This window comes from Primulina tabacum, chromosome 12 (genome assembly GCF_025594145.1).
Source record: "Primulina tabacum isolate GXHZ01 chromosome 12, ASM2559414v2, whole genome shotgun sequence".
Taxonomy (NCBI): domain Eukaryota; kingdom Viridiplantae; phylum Streptophyta; class Magnoliopsida; order Lamiales; family Gesneriaceae; genus Primulina; species Primulina tabacum.
In genome coordinates, this window is record NC_134561.1 from 37,369,527 (window position 1) to 37,388,574 (window position 19,048).

The following is a 19,048-nucleotide window of genomic DNA, read 5'->3' on the forward strand; positions in this document are numbered from 1 at the left end:
TTGCCTAGATGCCTTCCAAGAGATTAACGAAGCTTAAGGCGGCTTCTAGGCGTCGTCCGTTGGCTATCCGGACGGGCTCTTATGCATCATGCATGAGCATCACTTCCATTAATGGATGTTGTGCAACAACTTTGATCGTTAGGAGCAATCAAGTAAGTATACAGTACTGGTCCTTGGAATGTTATTTACTCATTTACTTGTAATCCCTAATGCCGAAAAACTTTTGATCAATGCTCGAACTTGTGAAAGAATCTAACTAAACTGCGTTTCTAATTTGAACTAATCAAAACAGTATAAGATGATGTTTCATGTTTGAAGCCAAGGAAATTACCCTAAAAATCTTGATTTCAGTTCTTATAGAAATCTTTGGTATGATCTTTCAGAAAATGCTGACTGAGTCTCCCACTCAAAACAAGTCTTGTGATGAACAATCATGCAAAAGAAATTCAAGAAAACCATATACAGAACTTCTTGATGTAGCAGTGGATCTTCCAGCGCGATCCAACTTAAGGAACTCCCATTTCCTTGAGATCTTCAACAGTCAAGAACTGTAAAACCTCGTCATCATCGACTTTATGAAGCTTGAACAAGGGCACATACTCGCCTAATCCCATTCGACCCATCCACACCTTCAGACGATACAAACCGGAGTCGTACTCATTATCGTTTTCTTGTTTCATCGTCTCCATCTCCCGCTCCGATTCGCTGCATTCCGGACTCGTCCCTGGCTGACTCCGGCATCGCTTATTTTCATCACGATCATCGCTCGAATTGTCATAGCCGTTATCGTTCTCAAGTGAATGATTGCTAGAAGGATCTTGATATTCGGGTGCCTTAACATCTCCAAATCCTTCTTCATCTCCCTCTGCCCCAGTTTCTTGATCACCAAAACTTTTTTCAAATTCATTAACAACCTGTTTCTCGGAACTCGAAGGATCAACTAGTTCATGATCACCAGAATTCGAGCCCCCCTTCATCTCTTCTTTTTCTTGATCATCATAACCACTACCACTCGCATTCTGAGGATCCCTCGATTGCTGCTGCAACCTAAGCTGGCCCTTGTATGGATGATTCGATTGGTACCCGAACCAAGGCGTCTTCTCTGCACGCATTTTCGTCCTTTTAATTCGCGCCATTCTTGAGTTTAATCTTGTTTATCACGCAGAGAAGACGAAACAGGCGCTAGATCTTATAAATATATACATACAGGAAAGCTCATTTGGGCCCCGAGATCAGCCCAAATTACGCATTATGGACTTTTATTTGGGCCGGAAAAATTCACAACGCTAATTTGGGCTTCTGTTTGGTTTTTTTCTGCTTTTTTTTTAGAGAACTGTTTGGTTTTATTTTGGGAAATAAGAAATATTAGAAATTATATATTTTAAAACTTTTTTACAAAAACATTTTCATATAATTTCGTTTATTATTCAATCTTAGACGTCCCTAGCTTGTGGGGGCAGCGGTCACGTGATATTCCGCGAAATTATTATTAACTTCTCGTCATTGAGACACACACGTTACGTATGTCACGAATACATGAGACCAACACATTAAATGTATGTAACATAATACATACATAAATTGTTCAAGAGCTAAAATTATGACGAGCTTGAAAAGGAGATAAATAAACAAAAAGTTGTATCTTGCCTAGAGATTAAAAAAAAACGGATCGATTACGTGAGACTGATTGATAATAAATTTAATCTGATTAATATCAATTGTCTTTGTTTTCACACATAGCATTACTAGCATACTATTTTGATAGGGAACCGATAAGCATTCATCTTTGGGTGGGAATCCAAGATAATGTGTTTGTTTTCAAAAGGAAGCAGATAAAGTGAAGCTTTTACGTGAAGATAATCGTGAGTATCAGATAAGAGATAGGGAAATTGGTTAATTAAATAACCTCGGTCAATTCTTTTTTTTAAAAAAATAAGATCATCAAGTGTTTTTCAAATACACTTGAAGATGTCATTTAAAAAACAATAAATTAGTTGACCGAGGTTAAAAAACGTTTTAGACAAATTTAAAATTACGTCGTGATTCTATGTAGTTAGTATATATCGCTGTACACGGTACTCGTTTATTTGAAATCCCAAAAACCTAAAAAAGCTCAATGCTCAAACTTCTGAAAGAATCTAACTAAATTGCTATGAAAATTACCCTAAAAATCTTGATTTTTTCAATTCTTATCTTGCAGAAAAAGTCCAACTCAAAAGAAGTCTTTGCACGTACGTGATCAACAATCTGGCAACATAAATTCAAGAAAACTATTTATTACACAGCTTCTGGATGTAGCAATAGATCTTCCTGCACGATCCAACTTCTCTAACTCCAATCTCCTTGAGATCTTCAACAGTCAAGAACTCTAAAACCTCGTCATCGATTTGATGAAGCTTGAACAAGGGCAGATACTCGCCTAATCCCATTTGAACCATCCACGCTTTCAGAAGTTCCAAACCGCTCCCCATCACCAGCTCCGACTCACCGGATTCCCGACTCATCCCTGTTAGAAATTGGCCATACATATATGTACAAAGCATAATATGTAAAGATCGATATGTGAAAATATAAAAAACGAGAATGGATTCTAACCTTTTTAAGAGAGGAATTGACAATTAATTAACTACGGAAAAACAAAGCATTGATTTAGGTTCATCTATGTCACTATTTATAGATGTTTGGTAAATCTTGATGATATCTGTAGAGATATGATAAGTCTAATATAAAGATATTTATATAATATTCTTGATTTATTCTTTTGATAATATCTATATATGGGATATTGTAATTCAAATATCAAGATATCTATCATAATAATTCAGATACATTTTTGGTTTAATTTTTCTTGAATATGATATATCTCTCAAAGTTATCTTAATGACCACAACTAAATTATTTTATAAACTTAATAAAACAATATAACAGTCACGACTGACCGGACCATTCGATCGGTATGAGAACCAAGGTGACCCTCAATTGTTTTAAGATCTTTAATATGAACTAATTTTTCGTTAATCGGCAACTTTAAATTTTGTAAATCTGATATTTCCATTACTATAGTTGAATTTAAATGTTAAAAAAATATTTCTCGGTCATTTTTATAGACTTGATTGCTATGGAACATGTTATGCACGAAGCATTGAAAATTTTGGCACTACATCTTGTTGTTCTTATTTTGTAGATAATTTATTTTGAAATAATAATTTTAGTATATTTATTGTACTAAATTAAGGTTTTTTTTCCTTTTGTAATCTTCTTTCTTGTTAGACCATGTCCAAACATATATACTAATTGATGATGATGATGATGATGATGATGCATTTGGTTCATGTCAATTATAAATAGTAACCATTATTTTTTTTTAAAATATTAGTTTAGGTGAAATGGAGTAAGTTGATTAAGAGTTTGTAATGTGTGTTTTTTTTAAATGTAGTTTTAATATTTTCATTGTTATTTTTATATATTTTTATCTTATTTAAATAACAAATATTTTTAATAAAACAATTGGTTAGAGGGAGTATTTTTTTTTATAAAACTATTTAAGCATATTTTGTAACTTTTATTTTAAGTATTGTGTATTATATAAAAAATATTATCTTATTAGCTTGAAAATAAAAATTAATAATTTGAGCACAATTGTTGCACAAAAAAGAAAAAGAAAGAAACCCAATTGTTAAATGTATGTTAAGTTCATTTTAGATTGATTTTTTTTTTTCAGTCGTTCTTGACTAACCTAAAAAATGTTTTTGCACATCCTTGACCCACATGTGTTTTTCGGATGAAATTCGGTTCAAAATATATGATATTTAAGAACTACATGTTTTAGGTCTGACATTAACATATAGTTTTTTAGTATCCAAACATGTATAACAAATTTTAATATTAATGACATGTTTTTTCAGATGAAAATGCGGTATAAAACATTGAAAATCTGTTACTAATATATGATATTTGAGTACTAAATGTTCAGATATTTCACTAATATATGATTTTACAGTACCGAAACATGTACAACAAATTTTGATATTAATGAAACATGTTTTTTAAGATAAAAATCGGTACAAACCAATAAATATATTGTACTAGTATATTCAAGGACGTAGCCAGAAAATATTTTGATCCTGGGCTGAATGAATCGATAAACAACATTAAATAATATAAATCAAATATTTAAAAATTAACTATTAATATTACAGAGTGATACAAACCAGATATAAACTACTGAAGATGTGCTCTGCGGTTTTTCATTGAGTAGAACTCGTCAATTATTGAATAAATGTCTATCCTTGCAGTAAACTCTCTTTCAATGTAGACAATAATAATCTGCCAATAACTCTTCTTTCATCTTATTCCGGAGATATGTTTTAAGAAGTTCCATGGCTAAGAATGATCGTTCTGTTGGCGCAGTAGAAATATGGAGCATTAAAACAAGACGAATCAATCTGTCAATTAAGTGATAATGACGTGCCTTTTCAGTCTCTAGTAAACGTCGACATAATTCTGAAATAGTAAAAATTTTCTGAAACCTTTCATGATGAATTATATCAAACTTATAATGATCCAACTGACTTTTCAGATAATATAGTTCATGTTTATTTAAATCACTAGGATATAATTTCGCTGCAAGATTGTAAATATAATCAGCATTAAAAAATTTAAAGTTGTCTTAAGGTTCCAAAGCAGAACTAAGTCTAAGAAGTTCTACAGCCCCATCATTGAATCTGCTATTGAGTCCTTCCACTTGAAAATCTATTGCAGCATTAAATACATCAAAACGGTAATGATGTTCAAATGTAATAGAATGGAGGAACAACAGGGTTCGCGGGAAATTTTCGACCAATAGCAGCTCTCATCCTCTTGTTTCCATTTGGGTGGGTGGGTCGCCTCAAATTTGGTTCGCTGACTAAACAGACACCCACCTATCCATTTTTTGGAGATGAAAATGATGAAATTTGAAGTTTTTTGTGCTGAGAAAAGTGAAAGAAGACCGATGACAAAGGCGGCTATGAAAACTCCTCAAGAAATGGGCTCAAAAAATTTGGTAAATTAAGTGGGGTGTATTCAATGTAGAGATTCAATGACTTTCAATGACTTTTTTTAAATAATAGACTTCCATGGATTCGGTAGATTTTTATTGACTCTTATGGAATCTTACAGATTTTGTAAACATAATTTCATGGACTTTTGTAGACTTTTTGCAAGATTTTGATATATATTTGCAAATTTTTTGATTGATGATGCAAATTTTATACTTTTATAAATATATATATTATATATATATATATATATATATATATATATAATTTCTTTGAACTAATAATTATTTAACATAAATAACATCTTCACTTTGAAATAAATTTACTTATTTAAAAAGTAAATATGTTTAATATATGAAAAAAAATCACAATTAATTTAACAAAAACAAAATTTCAATCCCCGTGTCTATTCAACATGCATACATGATTAATAAATAAAATTTAAATTTATAAGCATATATAAAAATTTAATCAATATAGATAAATAACTAATCAAAACATTATGAAATTTGATAAATTTTAAGCAGTTTTTTATGAAAAAAATCTAAGATTCGTTATTGTCAATATGATCAACGTCACTCCACATTCGATTTGTTATAGCATCCCTCCATGCATTTGAATTTGCTCGTTGTTGTTGTTCTTCAGTGTCAAATATTTGATCAAAGTTGTTATCCTCGTAAATTTGTTCTGATGAAGGTTGTGGAACTTCAATCTCTGGTTCAACTGGAAATTCATTAGATCGACACTCCTTTCGAAGAAAATTGTGCAATCCAGCACAAGCCAATACAAGCTCCGCCTATGTTGTATATGGAAATGGAGGAACAGTTTTGAATATTTTGAACCGCGATTTAAATATACCAAATATCCTCTCGATGACATTTCTCAAATAGGCATGACGAAGATTGAATAACTCTTTTACATCTTCAAAGTAACGACCTTGGCCAGTGAATTCTTGGAGATGATAACGAACATATCTAAAAGAAGCCAAGAATTGACGTCGATTTGCATATCCACAATCCACTAAAAAAATTTACCTATCAAACAGTATTTGTATAATCAAGTAATTAATAGATAATATATATAATCCTGAAAAAAATTACAAAATTTTAAAATATCTTGATTTTTTCAGTTCTTATCTTCCAGAAAAAGTCCAAACTCAAAAGAAGTCTCGAACAGATCGACAATCCTACAACATAAATTCAAGAAAACTATTTATACAACTTCTGGATGTAGCAGTAGATCTTCCAGCGCGAACCAACTTCTCTAACTCCAATCTCCTTGAGATCTTCAACAGTCAAGAACTCTAAAACCTCGTCATCGATTTGATGAAGCTTGAACAAGGGCGTATACTCGCCTAATCCCATTTGAACCATCCACGCTTTCAGAAGTTCCAAACCGCTCCCCATCACCAGCTCCGACTCACCGGATTCCCGACTCATCCCTGTTAGAAATTGGCCATACATATATGTACAAAGCATAATATGTAAAGATCGATATGTGAAAATATAAAAAACGAGAATAGATTCTAACCTTTTTTAAGAGAGGAATTGACAATTAACCACGAAAAAACAAAGCATTGATTTAGGTTCATCTATGCCACTATTTATAGATGTTTTATAAATCTTGATGATATCTATCATCATAATCCAGATAATATTCTTGATTTATTCTCTTGATAATATCTATATACGAGATATTGTAATTCAAATATCAAGATATTTATCATAATAATCCAAATACATTTTTGATTTAATATTTCTTTGATATGATTAATCTATCATATTTATCTTAATGACCACAACTAAATTATTTTATAAACTTAATAAAATAATATAACAGTCCCAGCTGACTGGACCATTCAATCGGTATGAGAACCAAGGCGACCCTCACTTGTTTTAAGATCTTTCATATGAACTAATTTTTCATTAATCGGCAACTTTAAATTTTGTAAATCTTATATTTCCATTACTATAAATGAATTTAAATGATTTAAAAAATATTTTGGTAATTTTTATAGACTTGATTGGTATGGAACATGTTATGCACGAAGCATTGAAAATTTTGGCACTACATCTTTGTTGTTCTTATTTTGTAGATAATTTATTTTGAAATAATAATTTTAGTATATTTTTTTTACTAAATTAAGGTTTTTTTTCCTTTATAATCTTCTTTCTTGTTAGACCATGTCCAAACATATATACTAATGTATTCAAGCCAGAGTTTTGATGATTTTTAATAACTTTTTCAAATGATAGAGTTTTATGGATTTGATAGATTTTTATTGATTTTTACATAATCTCACAGATTTATAAACATATTTATGTGGATTCATGTAAACTTTTTAGCAAGATTTTTATAGACTTTTGTGAATTTTTTTTATAGATTTTATAAATTTTGTACTTAATTATAACATATTATTTTTTATTAATTTCTTTGAACCAATAATTAATTGACATATATATATATATATATATTATATATATATATATATAACATATTCAGTTTGAAATAATTTTTCAATATTTATATTAATAAATAAATTTATTTTTTTTAAAGTTAAATCATTTTATCCTAACATATTTATATACGTGGGTTTGTATGCATGTTTGTAAATTTTTAAAAATACATCAATTGATTAATCTATAACCTTGTTTTTGAATTAAAAATATACACGTGAAAAGAATATTATTTAGCATTATGTGGATATAATTTTGTATAAAAATATATATCATAGCTTACATATTAATTGAAAATGCTAAAAAAATTTAAAAAATCATGGTTGTTGCGAGACTATTCAATTATTAAGAATTAAGCGACATTTTTTTGAATCATCTTTTATTATTATTGAAGATTACATTAATTTGTATAAATCATAAATTAAAAATCACAAAATCAATTCTAGAATTCAAATTTTCCTATGATATTAAAATAAAAATTATTAAATGAACAATCAGCCAAAAAATAAAATTTTGAAAAGAAAAGATGAAAATATATATAGAGATACACTTCGTAAATTTGAGAGAGTGATAGAGATAGATGAGATGAGAGAAGATAAGAAGAGAGATGATGTGAAGCGACGGAAAGATAAATAAATAGCTTGTGTATGAGTTAAAATTTTAAAAATCCATCCAAATCTTTGGGTTGAACAAAATACAATTTTTGACAATTTATTGCTGTATCTTAGGCTTTCATGTTTGTATGCTAATGAATTCAATGAAATTATTAAAAGTCTATTGAAATTTGAATATCTATAGACTTTTATAGAGTTTTTAAAAGTCAAAGTTGAATACCACTTGATTTTTTAAAACTCTATGAAAGTCTATTTTGAATATCACTATACTTCTATAGAGTATTTAAAGTCTTAATTGAATACACCTGGACTTTTAAAATCTACAAAAGTCAATAAATCTCCTACATTGAATACACCCTCCTAAATTAAGGTTTTTTTCCCTTTATAATCTAATTTTTTAAAAAATTATATTTTTTAAAAATTTTAAAAAAGATTTTTCTTAAAAAAAATTAAATCGAATTTTCGAATTATTTCAGTTCGATCGGTTTAATAGTCACCGCCATAAATCATAGGCATATCGAGAATGGTCTATAAATTATTACAATAGTCACCACGATTGATCATAGGCATATCGAGAATGGTCTATAAATTATTTACAAATCTATAAACCAAAATTAATAAAATTGTCGACTAAATTAGGCCTACCAAATTAAATGTGAAGGGTCAAATTTTTTGTGTGCTTAGAGATTTCGCTATCTTTGATTTGTCGTATGGTTAGAAGCAATTGATTGCATGCATAACTCCTAATTTGTCTTTTATTATAATTTTTTTTTATGTTGTATCTTAAAAATTAACTAACATCTGTCATGGAATTATATGTACTCCAACCTCCTATGAAAAATAATTGATATTTAAATCAACTTTATATATATATTTATACACCAGGAACAGTTACGTTGTGAGTGAATAAATCATGACCGCGTACAAATTCATCTAGGTTCTGAAACAGAGAGGAATGTCGTCTTCTCTCAATATATATATATATATATATATATATATATATATATATTTCTCAGTAGAATCATCATTTTACATTTTTCATTGATCCCAAAAATATTTAATGCTAGAAATTGGGGACTACTCGGAAGGAGATTCACTGATAAGGGTTGAACACAAAATGAGTTAAATGTATGAACAATTGGCATATCAAGTATGAAACTTAACCCGAGTAAATGAAAAGGAAATGACACAAGTTTGTTTCTGGATATTCATATATTTCAATAATCATATGTCGCCCTTTTTTCCTTGCGGAATAATTTAACTAAAAACTTTGACAATTACAACACTTTGAAATCGTCAATTTCAGTAGGTCTTACCACACTGTTTAACTGAAACTCTAAATATTTCACACAAACTTAATAAAAATGATCAGTAAGATTTCTTACTCTCAATTACAAATATTTCTATAAAGAAATTAGAAGCATACATTGATCTTTAATGAACATATTACAAAATATCAATGTATGCTTGTAATGATCAGTTGGGTCCTCGAAAATTGCTTTTAACTCGAAGAACTTTTCTTAGACAGATAGAAATATTGACGCGAGAAGGAGAGTTCTTAAGCATGCCCGACTGATCTATTTATAGGCATCGCCTGAAACGGTTGTCCTTTTGAATATGGAAATTCGTTACAAATACCCTTTGTTGTGATGTCATCGTCATTTCTGACAGATAATATACTTGGGTAATGCACATGAACTCTGAAATTCAATGGACTGAAAAAGTTGTTACATAATCCCTTATCCAATCATCAGCTAGGCTATGTTCTATCAGTTGTCTTTTGATCAGCTTGGATTCTGTCAGCAACTCTTTATATCAGTTTGACTTCTATATCAGTTACCCTTTGTCATAGACTAATCCATTAACAGTTTTACTTAGGCAATCGGTAAGGCTCTGATTAAAATTTTACTTCAAAAACATATTTACACATGAATAATTAATTTTATTTTTAAATTCAGTTCGGCTAGATTTTATAATTATCCATTAGATCAGCAATCTTGTTAAATCATCAAAACGTAATTGTTCTAACAAAGAAGTATAAGAATAAATTGTACATATTAAAGCCAAAATGTATCACAGACAATTTTGGGATTAGGAAAAAATATTCAAAAAATAATTACTATAAGGGCTCTTAGTTTATTAATAGCACAGATATTTCGCATTTCTCAAATTCATTTCCAAGAATGCATTTGTAGAAAATACTTCCACAATTTTTCATAGAAATGTTTTTGCAATTTAGTTATATTTTGTTGTTAAGTTGACGTCAATACATCACTGACATGACACGACATGTGCATTACGACAATAGTACTTCAGCAGGAAAAAATATTAAAATGGAAATATAAATAATTAAGATTGAAATTTAACAATATTAATTATCAAAATTATAATTTTTCATTCTCTTATAATTCCTAAAAATATAATCTAACATAAATACATAATGTCAGGGGTGCAATAATTGACCTTTCTGAATAGAGTAATCGAAACGTGACTTTTGAGCTGCTGTACAGTTTAAAAGATATGAATTATACTATTATTACCGGCTATAATTTTTGGTAAAGCGGCACCGTTTGGTCATACAATTGGTATCACAGCCAAGTTCACATGGTACAATAATTGTCTCTGCTGAGTTGGATAATCAAAATATAATGCTTGAAATGTTGTACGGTTTAAAAGATTTCAGATGTACCTTACTAACACATATAATTTTTGATAAAACGTCGGTTTCTCGATTCTACACATAATGTAACATATTTAATTTAAAATAACACCATATTATTTAGAAAAGTAAACAGTTCAACAGATTTTGAAATGATGTGATGCATACATACGAATAACAGATATATCATTCGTTTTATCAAAAAATATAACTCGATCACTTACGTAACGTATTTAATATAAATTCAAAGTCGCGTTAAAAACATGTATCATATGGAATTGTTGTAGGATGAAGATGACTTCAAAAAGTTGGTGCATGGTGTGTGAATTTTACTGAAAAACATGGCATCTTATTGAATCCATGAATTGTCAATTATTATTGTTTTTTTTTTCCTAGTAACGACTTACGACCAAGATTAGATGTTTCAATGAATGTTCAAATATGTCACATCTCAATCAAACCGACCATTTCATCTCCAACATGCTCCTCTATCCGAATATATACATGGATTCAATAATTTTCATGTATTTTAATTTGGAGACAATTATTTTAGATTAAATTTAAAAAAAATTTAACCATAAAAAATTATGATTGCTTTTAAGATAGAAATTTCGAATTCGATACGATTCGAGAAATGTCGATACGATTCGAGAAATTGTTGTTTTATTCGCTTTTATGTTGGATTATTGATCCAATATGTTTGAGATTATATTTTTAAATAATTGTCGAATAAGAGTAAACCTAATTTAGGATGACCTGATTTAAGTTTTGGGTTATATGTTCTTTAATGCATTTTTAATGCATTTGTACTTTTGTAGGTGTAGGCATTAATTAATGTATAGAAACGTATTGGTATTTTCTATTTAATTGAGTATGTTTATACGATAGTATAAGTTATGGTCCTAAAATCACGTGGTATAATTGTTAATTGACTCGTTTCACATATATATATAGATTCGCGAGGTCGTCTCGCAAGAGACCTACTCTTGTTAATTTATGCCGAGATAAAAATATAGAGAAAATTATATTTTGAATTTTTCATTATGATTTTGATTTTTATGTTATCAAATTTCATTTTTTATTATATATTTTTCAATTTTATTAATTCTAGTAATTAATTTTTTTATATCACGAACGCTGATGTGAAATTACATACTTCAGTGTCAGAATAGTGCACGTCACCGTTACATCAGAAAATTATTAAAATCACGTAGAAGACAAACATACATGAGAAAAAATGTAAAAAAAATTGTAAAAGATTATTGAAAAATACCCGAAATTGAAATTATCTTACTTCATATTTTCAAATATGAAACACGGGCATATATGTATGCTACATATAATTGTATTTGTTGACTTTTTAACTTATAACACATATAAATTTGCATAATTAAAGAATATAAATTTTCATAATTAAAGCTAAATCAACGAATTTATTTATTATTTTTTGAACTTAAATTTATTTTAAACTATTTATATTTAATTATTTAATTGTTTAAAAAAAAGTGGCGTATGTGAAGTGAATTCTGCAACCGATTTATGCGTTGATTTGACATATGCTCATCATATTTTTTCATCATTGGTCTCTTTCTGCAGCTATTTTATTGCAATACAAAATTAAAATTATAATTTTTTATTTATTTTTTTCCGAAATAATGAGCTTTCAATATGTAAGATATGATAATAAATTATCACAATAATATATGTAAATTGGAGAATCTATTCCAATGTTAGTGTATTTTTCCAATAAATTTTAGCTATGTTCGGTTTTATTTTGATAGTTCTGAAAAAATATATTTTGAAAAAATTAAGGTATATATGTTTAAATTTTTTTAACACACACGTATATATAATTTTGTTACTTGGGATAGTATTATATATTTTGCGTGTTTTGTGTGTGTGTGTGTGTATATATATATAATATTATCACTTTCATAAATTATTAAAAAACTTCAGTTAAAAATAAAAGAAAACTGCAAAATTACTCATGTATATTAATTTTGGTTTTTTGTATTGTCAAATTTTAGTGTTGATCCGCTATCTTTGCTGTTTTTGAATTTTTACTTATTTTTCAGACGTGGCGGTGATGTTACCTATGCAACGTCTACATGGCTCCGAAATGATGTTGATATGTGCAATACCACATCAAAATTTATGATAAAAATGACAAAAAATGCATTTAGATCAATCTTTATTTCTTTTAGCCTAATTGCACCTAGTTGGTTCTTCAAATTCTAATAAATCAGCAACATTTAAATCAAAATAAAAAATATCCACATTTGCAAACCTTGAAGTTTTTCCTAAAAATAATAATTTAGTTGAGGGGTGCAAAGAAAATAAATTTTTAATGAGAAAATAGATTGCAAAATTAATGATATCATTAATTTTAAATATAAAATATTTATAATATTGTGTCTCTTGAAATTAGAGATTATCATTTTTAGGATGATTAATCTCCAACATTATGCAAATTCATCATATGAAACTTGTGCATTATGAACTTTAATTTGCTAGCTATCCTTTTATATATTTATTTATTTATTTAAAAAAGGAAAAAACGATTGTAATTATATATGTATGTTTCTTTATGATTTAGGTCTTTCATGTTATCAAATTTCAGTTTTACTCTTGAAGTTTTGAATTTTTGACAATTTTAATCATTTTTCGTCGAGAGTGCTGATATAACAATATACATCTAAATATCACATCAACATCACGTCATAAAAAACATAAAATTTGAAAAAAATTAATAAAGATAACTGACTAATATTGAAATTTAACAATACAAAACATCAAAATTAATTAAATTTTAGATGAGGTCATTCTTAAAATTTATGAACCTTATTTTCCAAAATATTTAAGAAATACATATTGATTTTTTTAACCCTTTTTTTCAGATACAAATTCTATGTTTTCCCCTGTTGCCAAAAAAAGTCAAATGTCCAATCATCTTTATTTTCTCGTCTAACTAAGAATTTGCGCAAATTCATACACAAATGCCATCGATCACAGTTCTAAAATTCAAGAAAAATAGGGTACACACATATTTGAAATAAATATTCGAGCAGTTAGACATTTTCTGATTTAGAGTACGAATATAATCTGTATAATAAATACATTATTACAACATATATATTTTGTTAGAACCAATATCGGATATATCAAAATTCCAATATCCAAAATTTCTTATTCAAAATCATTAAAAATTATGTAATTTGATAATATCTAAATTCAAGCAGAAGAGTAGAATTACGATGGACCTAAGGTTCATGGCGAGGTATAGTCGTCTGCATGACATCCGACTCATTGAAACGGTGTCTGCTGATTGAGAATGTTTCATTTTGAATAATCAACAATTGTTTTAGAATATGTGGATATATAAAACCCCGAATTTTAGTTTTTGATTTATTCGACGTCATTTCTTCTTCTCTGTTACGTATTTTTGGGTCTCGAGAAACATACCGCACTAAATACTTCAAAAATATTCACATCTTATGGCGCCCATGAGGTGTCCAGCAAGAGGTGTCCAGAATATCAAAATTATATATATATATATATATATATATATATATATATATATATATTTATATATAATCGTTATAATTTGTTATCTAATTAGATCTAGTTCAAGATGAGAAAAACGATTATATTAACTTAATTTTAATTTAATATTAGAGAGGTGTATTTGTTGTAGAATTTTGCTGATAATACTACTCTAATCTAACTAAAAAATAATTATAAAATGACAGTACTCTAAAGAATCTTATTCTGAATACCACTAAACTTTTATAGAATATCTAAAAATCATGTTTGAATACTTATATTATTTTAAAGACTTGTTTGAGAGCGTTTGACTAATGGTGCGTTCGATTATCCCTACCAACATCTTTTTGAGATATTGTCGCTAAGAACTCTGCCCAATCCTGTTTACTTGGTTACCGTTGTTTGTAATCTATTGCTTTAATCCAGTTCATACTGAAGGGTAGCGGATGCATATTCATATGTCATGATCCGTTAGATTTATTTAGATTTCAACGTGTAAAAATGGAGGTAGAAATTTATTTTAAAGACTAGTATCAAAAGAATCTTGTGAAAATGCATTTTTCCATTGTTGAATCACGTTCTTCGTAACCATATAGAATCGTAACTAAAAACACAAAATATCTATATGACAGTAAATCTTTTCGATCGAATTCATGAGCTGAATGAGGATGCTACGTCGCGCCCCTTCTAACTCGCCAGATCGGGACCGGATAAACATATTTACCAATGATAATTACAACATTTTTACAATGTATATCTATTTTCCAAACGAAATGTTGTGCAGGTAGTGAGACATTTTTCGTCTTGTCATGTACCAAACATGTATGTATGTATCTACATTAATTGCCGACACATTAATTCAATATTATGACTTATGAGTGACTAGACAAATCAAATGTAGTGTCTTATATATATATATATATATATATATATGTTGAAGAGCAAACTTCACGATGTTCGTCCACTTAGACTGCCGAATGATTTAAAAAGATTTAATTTCCATAAATTTTTACAAATTAATTAAGAGGCAATTTTATTTTTTTATTTTATCAGATGGAGAATATATATTTTAAAAGAGGTTAAAAATTTGAAAGCTAAGACATATGACTTGTGAACTTCTATTTTTTTTATTTTTAAAAAATAAACCAATTAATTTATAGTAAAGAACTTTTAGGTTGCCGTTAGATCGATGCATTTTATTATAATTGAGACAATTGATTTGGTGAAGGATTCAAACGATGAATTTCGAACGATATTCGAAATAGACACATTTGAAATCCACCATAATTATTATTGAAATTGCATAAGCTGATATCGAATAGATTTGAAATTAACTTCAATTTTGTCGATCCAAACCAGTGAAGGAATATGAAATCAAATTTTTTGAAATACATCATCTCAAATCCACTGCTCCATATGCTACCCGAAAGAATTAAGCATATATATATATATATATATATATATATGTATGTATATATATGTATATTTATATCTTAGTAATAATAATAATAATGCTAAAAGGATGCAAAAGAAATTTCAAACTCCTCCTTAATATTGTAAGAGACTTTTGTATCTATCTCTCTCCTTAGTCCTTGTGCTTATATAAAGGTCAGCCACAAGCTCTTTGGCCTTCAAATCTCTGATACAAAAACTGCATCAATCCTCTCTTCCATCGCTTTCTTGAATCCTCACCCGTATCCAAATTCCAAAGCACCGATAGAAATTTAAAAAAGAAAAAAGAAAAAGAAAAAAAAAAAGAGAGAGAGAATGGCAGCCTTTTCATCGATCCAGCACCACCCTTTTCTTGTTGACTCTGGTATTGATCCACACAATGCCTTGTTTCCTGATCAGTATTACGAACCCCAAGCTTTTCAGAATCTTGACCACAGTACAAAAGTCACTGCCATTAGCAATAATGAGGCTTCTGTTCTCAGTGTAACAAACAAGAATAGCATGGATTCTTCCTCCATAGTCACTGATTTTTATAAGTGTGATGATGATCATAATTATTGTAACAAGCATCTTGTTCCTCAAAACCCCATTAATCCCATAGCCAATAAGAGGAAATGCAAAGAGGTTTCTTCCTCAAATTCTGCTCAGTCCAAAGTCAAGGTTCACTACTCTTTTTCTTGCAACATTTCTTTAAAATCTCTCTCAGTGGGATGAAGATCACGTCTGTGTTGTCGTTTATATATATATATATACACACACACACTAAAGTATGATTTCGGGTAGATTAAATTTCTTGATCCAACATTTCTATGCGTAGGATATGAGAGAAATGAAAGGTAAGAAGGAAAAGAAAGTGAAGAACAGTGAAGCAAAGAAGAAAGACAAGAAAATTGAGAAGAAAGAAGCAGAAGAAGCTCCAACAGGATACATTCATGTAAGGGCTAGAAGGGGCCAGGCTACAGATAGCCACAGCCTTGCTGAAAGGGTATCATATTATTTATTATTCAAATTTTATTTTTTGAAAAAAAATCAATTTTCTTTTTAATCCTAAGTTATATATATATATATATATATATATATATATATATATATATGATCAGGTGAGGAGGGAGAGAATCAGTGAAAGAATGAAACTGCTCCAAACTCTTGTTCCTGGTTGTGAAAAGGTGACAAACTTTTTAAATTTTTTTTTGTCATAATATGATTAATTGTCTGTATTATTAAAATATTCAATGTCACATTTTGTTTGTGTTGTTTTGTTTTATTTTGTATTTATTTTTGGTGCCATATTCATGTGGTTTGATTGGTGAACAGGTGACTGGAAAGGCCCTCATGTTGGATGAAATAATCAATTATGTCCAATCCCTCCAAAATCAAGTTGAGGTAAGAATTTTTAATATACCAATCATTCTCTCAAAACCCACTACACATATACAACTTGACACGAACTCTAAAGTTCGAGACTCAATTTTAACAATTATATATTGTAAAAATAATAAATAAACCAATTATTTAATTACCAACAATTTGCAGTTCCTCTCGATGAAACTTGCTTCTTTGAATCCTATGTTCTATGATTTTGGGATGGACTTGGACTCGTTCATGATTAGACCTGACCAGGTTACACAAAATATCCTCATTCGATATTATCATTATCATCGTTATTATTATAATTAATTCCTATTATTTAATTTCCATCAAATCTCATTTATCTCTTCTGTCTGATAAATGCATGCAGAATTTAAGTAGCTTGCCATCTCCATTACCAAATGTGCAACAATGCAACCCCACAACTCCACATAATTACCCTATCCTGGATGATAATCCTCTTATGTTTCAACAACCCCAAATTCCAAGTACACTTCCCCAGGAGGTACTTTATCTACCTAATACATTAATTTATCATACCAAATCTTTCACTTATGTGTGTGTGTGTGTGTCTATATATATATATATATGTATATATATATATATATTATAGGGTGACAGATCAGTGGTGTTGATGGAAGTGGATGACCCAAGACCAAAGATTATGAATCAGTCAGCAGGATTCAGCTACAGCTTGTTTTCATTTCATTAATTTAGTAATATAAAATCAAGACATGCATGCCCTACAAGCAACTGGTTAGCAACCATTCACTTTCTCAATTATTTTTATCATTCATCTGTCACACTACGTACTTTTAATTATTTATTTATATATATGTATATACATTTTGATATTTTTCTACCATGGTTGATGGACAACATATCAAAATTGTACATATATGTATTTTGCATGTTTTATGCAAAAGTAGCTTGTACTTTCTTCGATTTTGCATTGAATCTAAAGGGAAAAATCTGCCTTATATAACATCTTTTAGCCTAAATAAAAATGACAGCAACTTAATTCGGTTAACAGTCGTTTAACAACTTGTGATTATTACGATTTTATGAAACGATGACGGATACGGAGCGGTCACATAGATTTGGCTATGTTTCTTAGTTTTCTCTTCTTGTGTTAACATTATGTTATAGGAATTCGAGTGGGTGGAGGAAAAAGGAGCAAGAAAAGATACTAAAGATCATTATTCCAAGAAAGAAGGGGCATCGATTCTTTTTTCTTGTCGATATGGCCAATGAACATGATGAATAACTAAAGGGATGCAAATTCAAGAATCAGTGGGAAGCAATAGGACTGATAATATTATTACCACACCAAGCAAGGGATGTTAAATCTCTTTTTTCAAGATCTTTTGTTCCTCCCACCAATAATATTACAGCACAAATTCCTACCTTGGTGGATAAAGTTCTTTAGGTCCTACCTATCTTGTGAAGATGTATTATCAGTACTAAAAAAAAAAAAATTAAACTCAATCATGAAAATATGTATGAATATTATTGTATTTCTTTTCTTTGTTTCACTGTGAATTCTGGTATTAACTTGCATGTTTTGATTTTATTCTTTTTTTTTTCTATTAGAATGTTGACGAAAATGATGTCGTGGCATCGGAAATTGTTGATAGCGTCGGATGTTACAGATATGACATCCAATGTGCAATATCCAATGCCATATCATTTAAAAAGATTAAACTTGAACAAAAAAAGGTACAAGTTCGTATATTAAGACCGTAAATAGATGTATAAAGTGTGAGTTATAGGGCGGAAAAAAATAATTTTCAATTTTGATAGTATAAGTGAAATGACTTGTTAATAGGTAATTTCTTTTTTTTTTTTTTTTTTGTGGGGAATCTTGATTTATTGTCCATTGATTATGTTTGTTCCATATTCACCTAGCTAGGGTTA

The 19,048-nt window shown here is 29.0% G+C and overlaps 2 protein-coding genes across 4 annotated transcripts; one reads left to right on the forward strand and one right to left on the reverse strand.

Moving 5' to 3' along the window:
• Positions 1-181: 181 nt before the first annotated feature.
• Positions 182-2,699, reverse strand: LOC142521506 (uncharacterized). The gene is made up of 2 exons (XM_075624711.1): positions 2,596-2,699; positions 182-2,506 (listed from the first exon to the last, which is right to left on the reverse strand). The coding sequence occupies exon 2, from the start codon at positions 1,134-1,136 to the stop codon at positions 507-509; it is 630 nt and encodes a 209-aa protein (XP_075480826.1). The 5' UTR covers positions 1,137-2,506; positions 2,596-2,699; the 3' UTR covers positions 182-506.
• A 13,173-nt stretch (positions 2,700-15,872) lies between these two features.
• Positions 15,873-18,704, forward strand: LOC142521432 (uncharacterized). 3 transcript variants are annotated; one of them, XM_075624636.1, is made up of 8 exons: positions 15,873-16,417; positions 16,581-16,748; positions 16,864-16,929; positions 17,078-17,146; positions 17,297-17,383; positions 17,502-17,636; positions 17,745-17,887; positions 18,281-18,704. In XM_075624636.1, the coding sequence occupies exons 1-7, from the start codon at positions 16,079-16,081 to the stop codon at positions 17,841-17,843; spliced, it is 963 nt and encodes a 320-aa protein (XP_075480751.1). In that variant the 5' UTR covers positions 15,873-16,078; the 3' UTR covers positions 17,844-17,887; positions 18,281-18,704. The 3 variants fall into 3 exon arrangements, with proteins under 3 accessions (XP_075480751.1, XP_075480750.1, XP_075480749.1); XM_075624634.1 differs by having other exon boundaries at positions 15,874-16,423; XM_075624635.1 differs by lacking the exon at positions 18,281-18,704 and having other exon boundaries at positions 15,873-16,423; positions 17,745-17,888.
• The last annotated feature ends 344 nt before the right edge of the window (positions 18,705-19,048 follow it).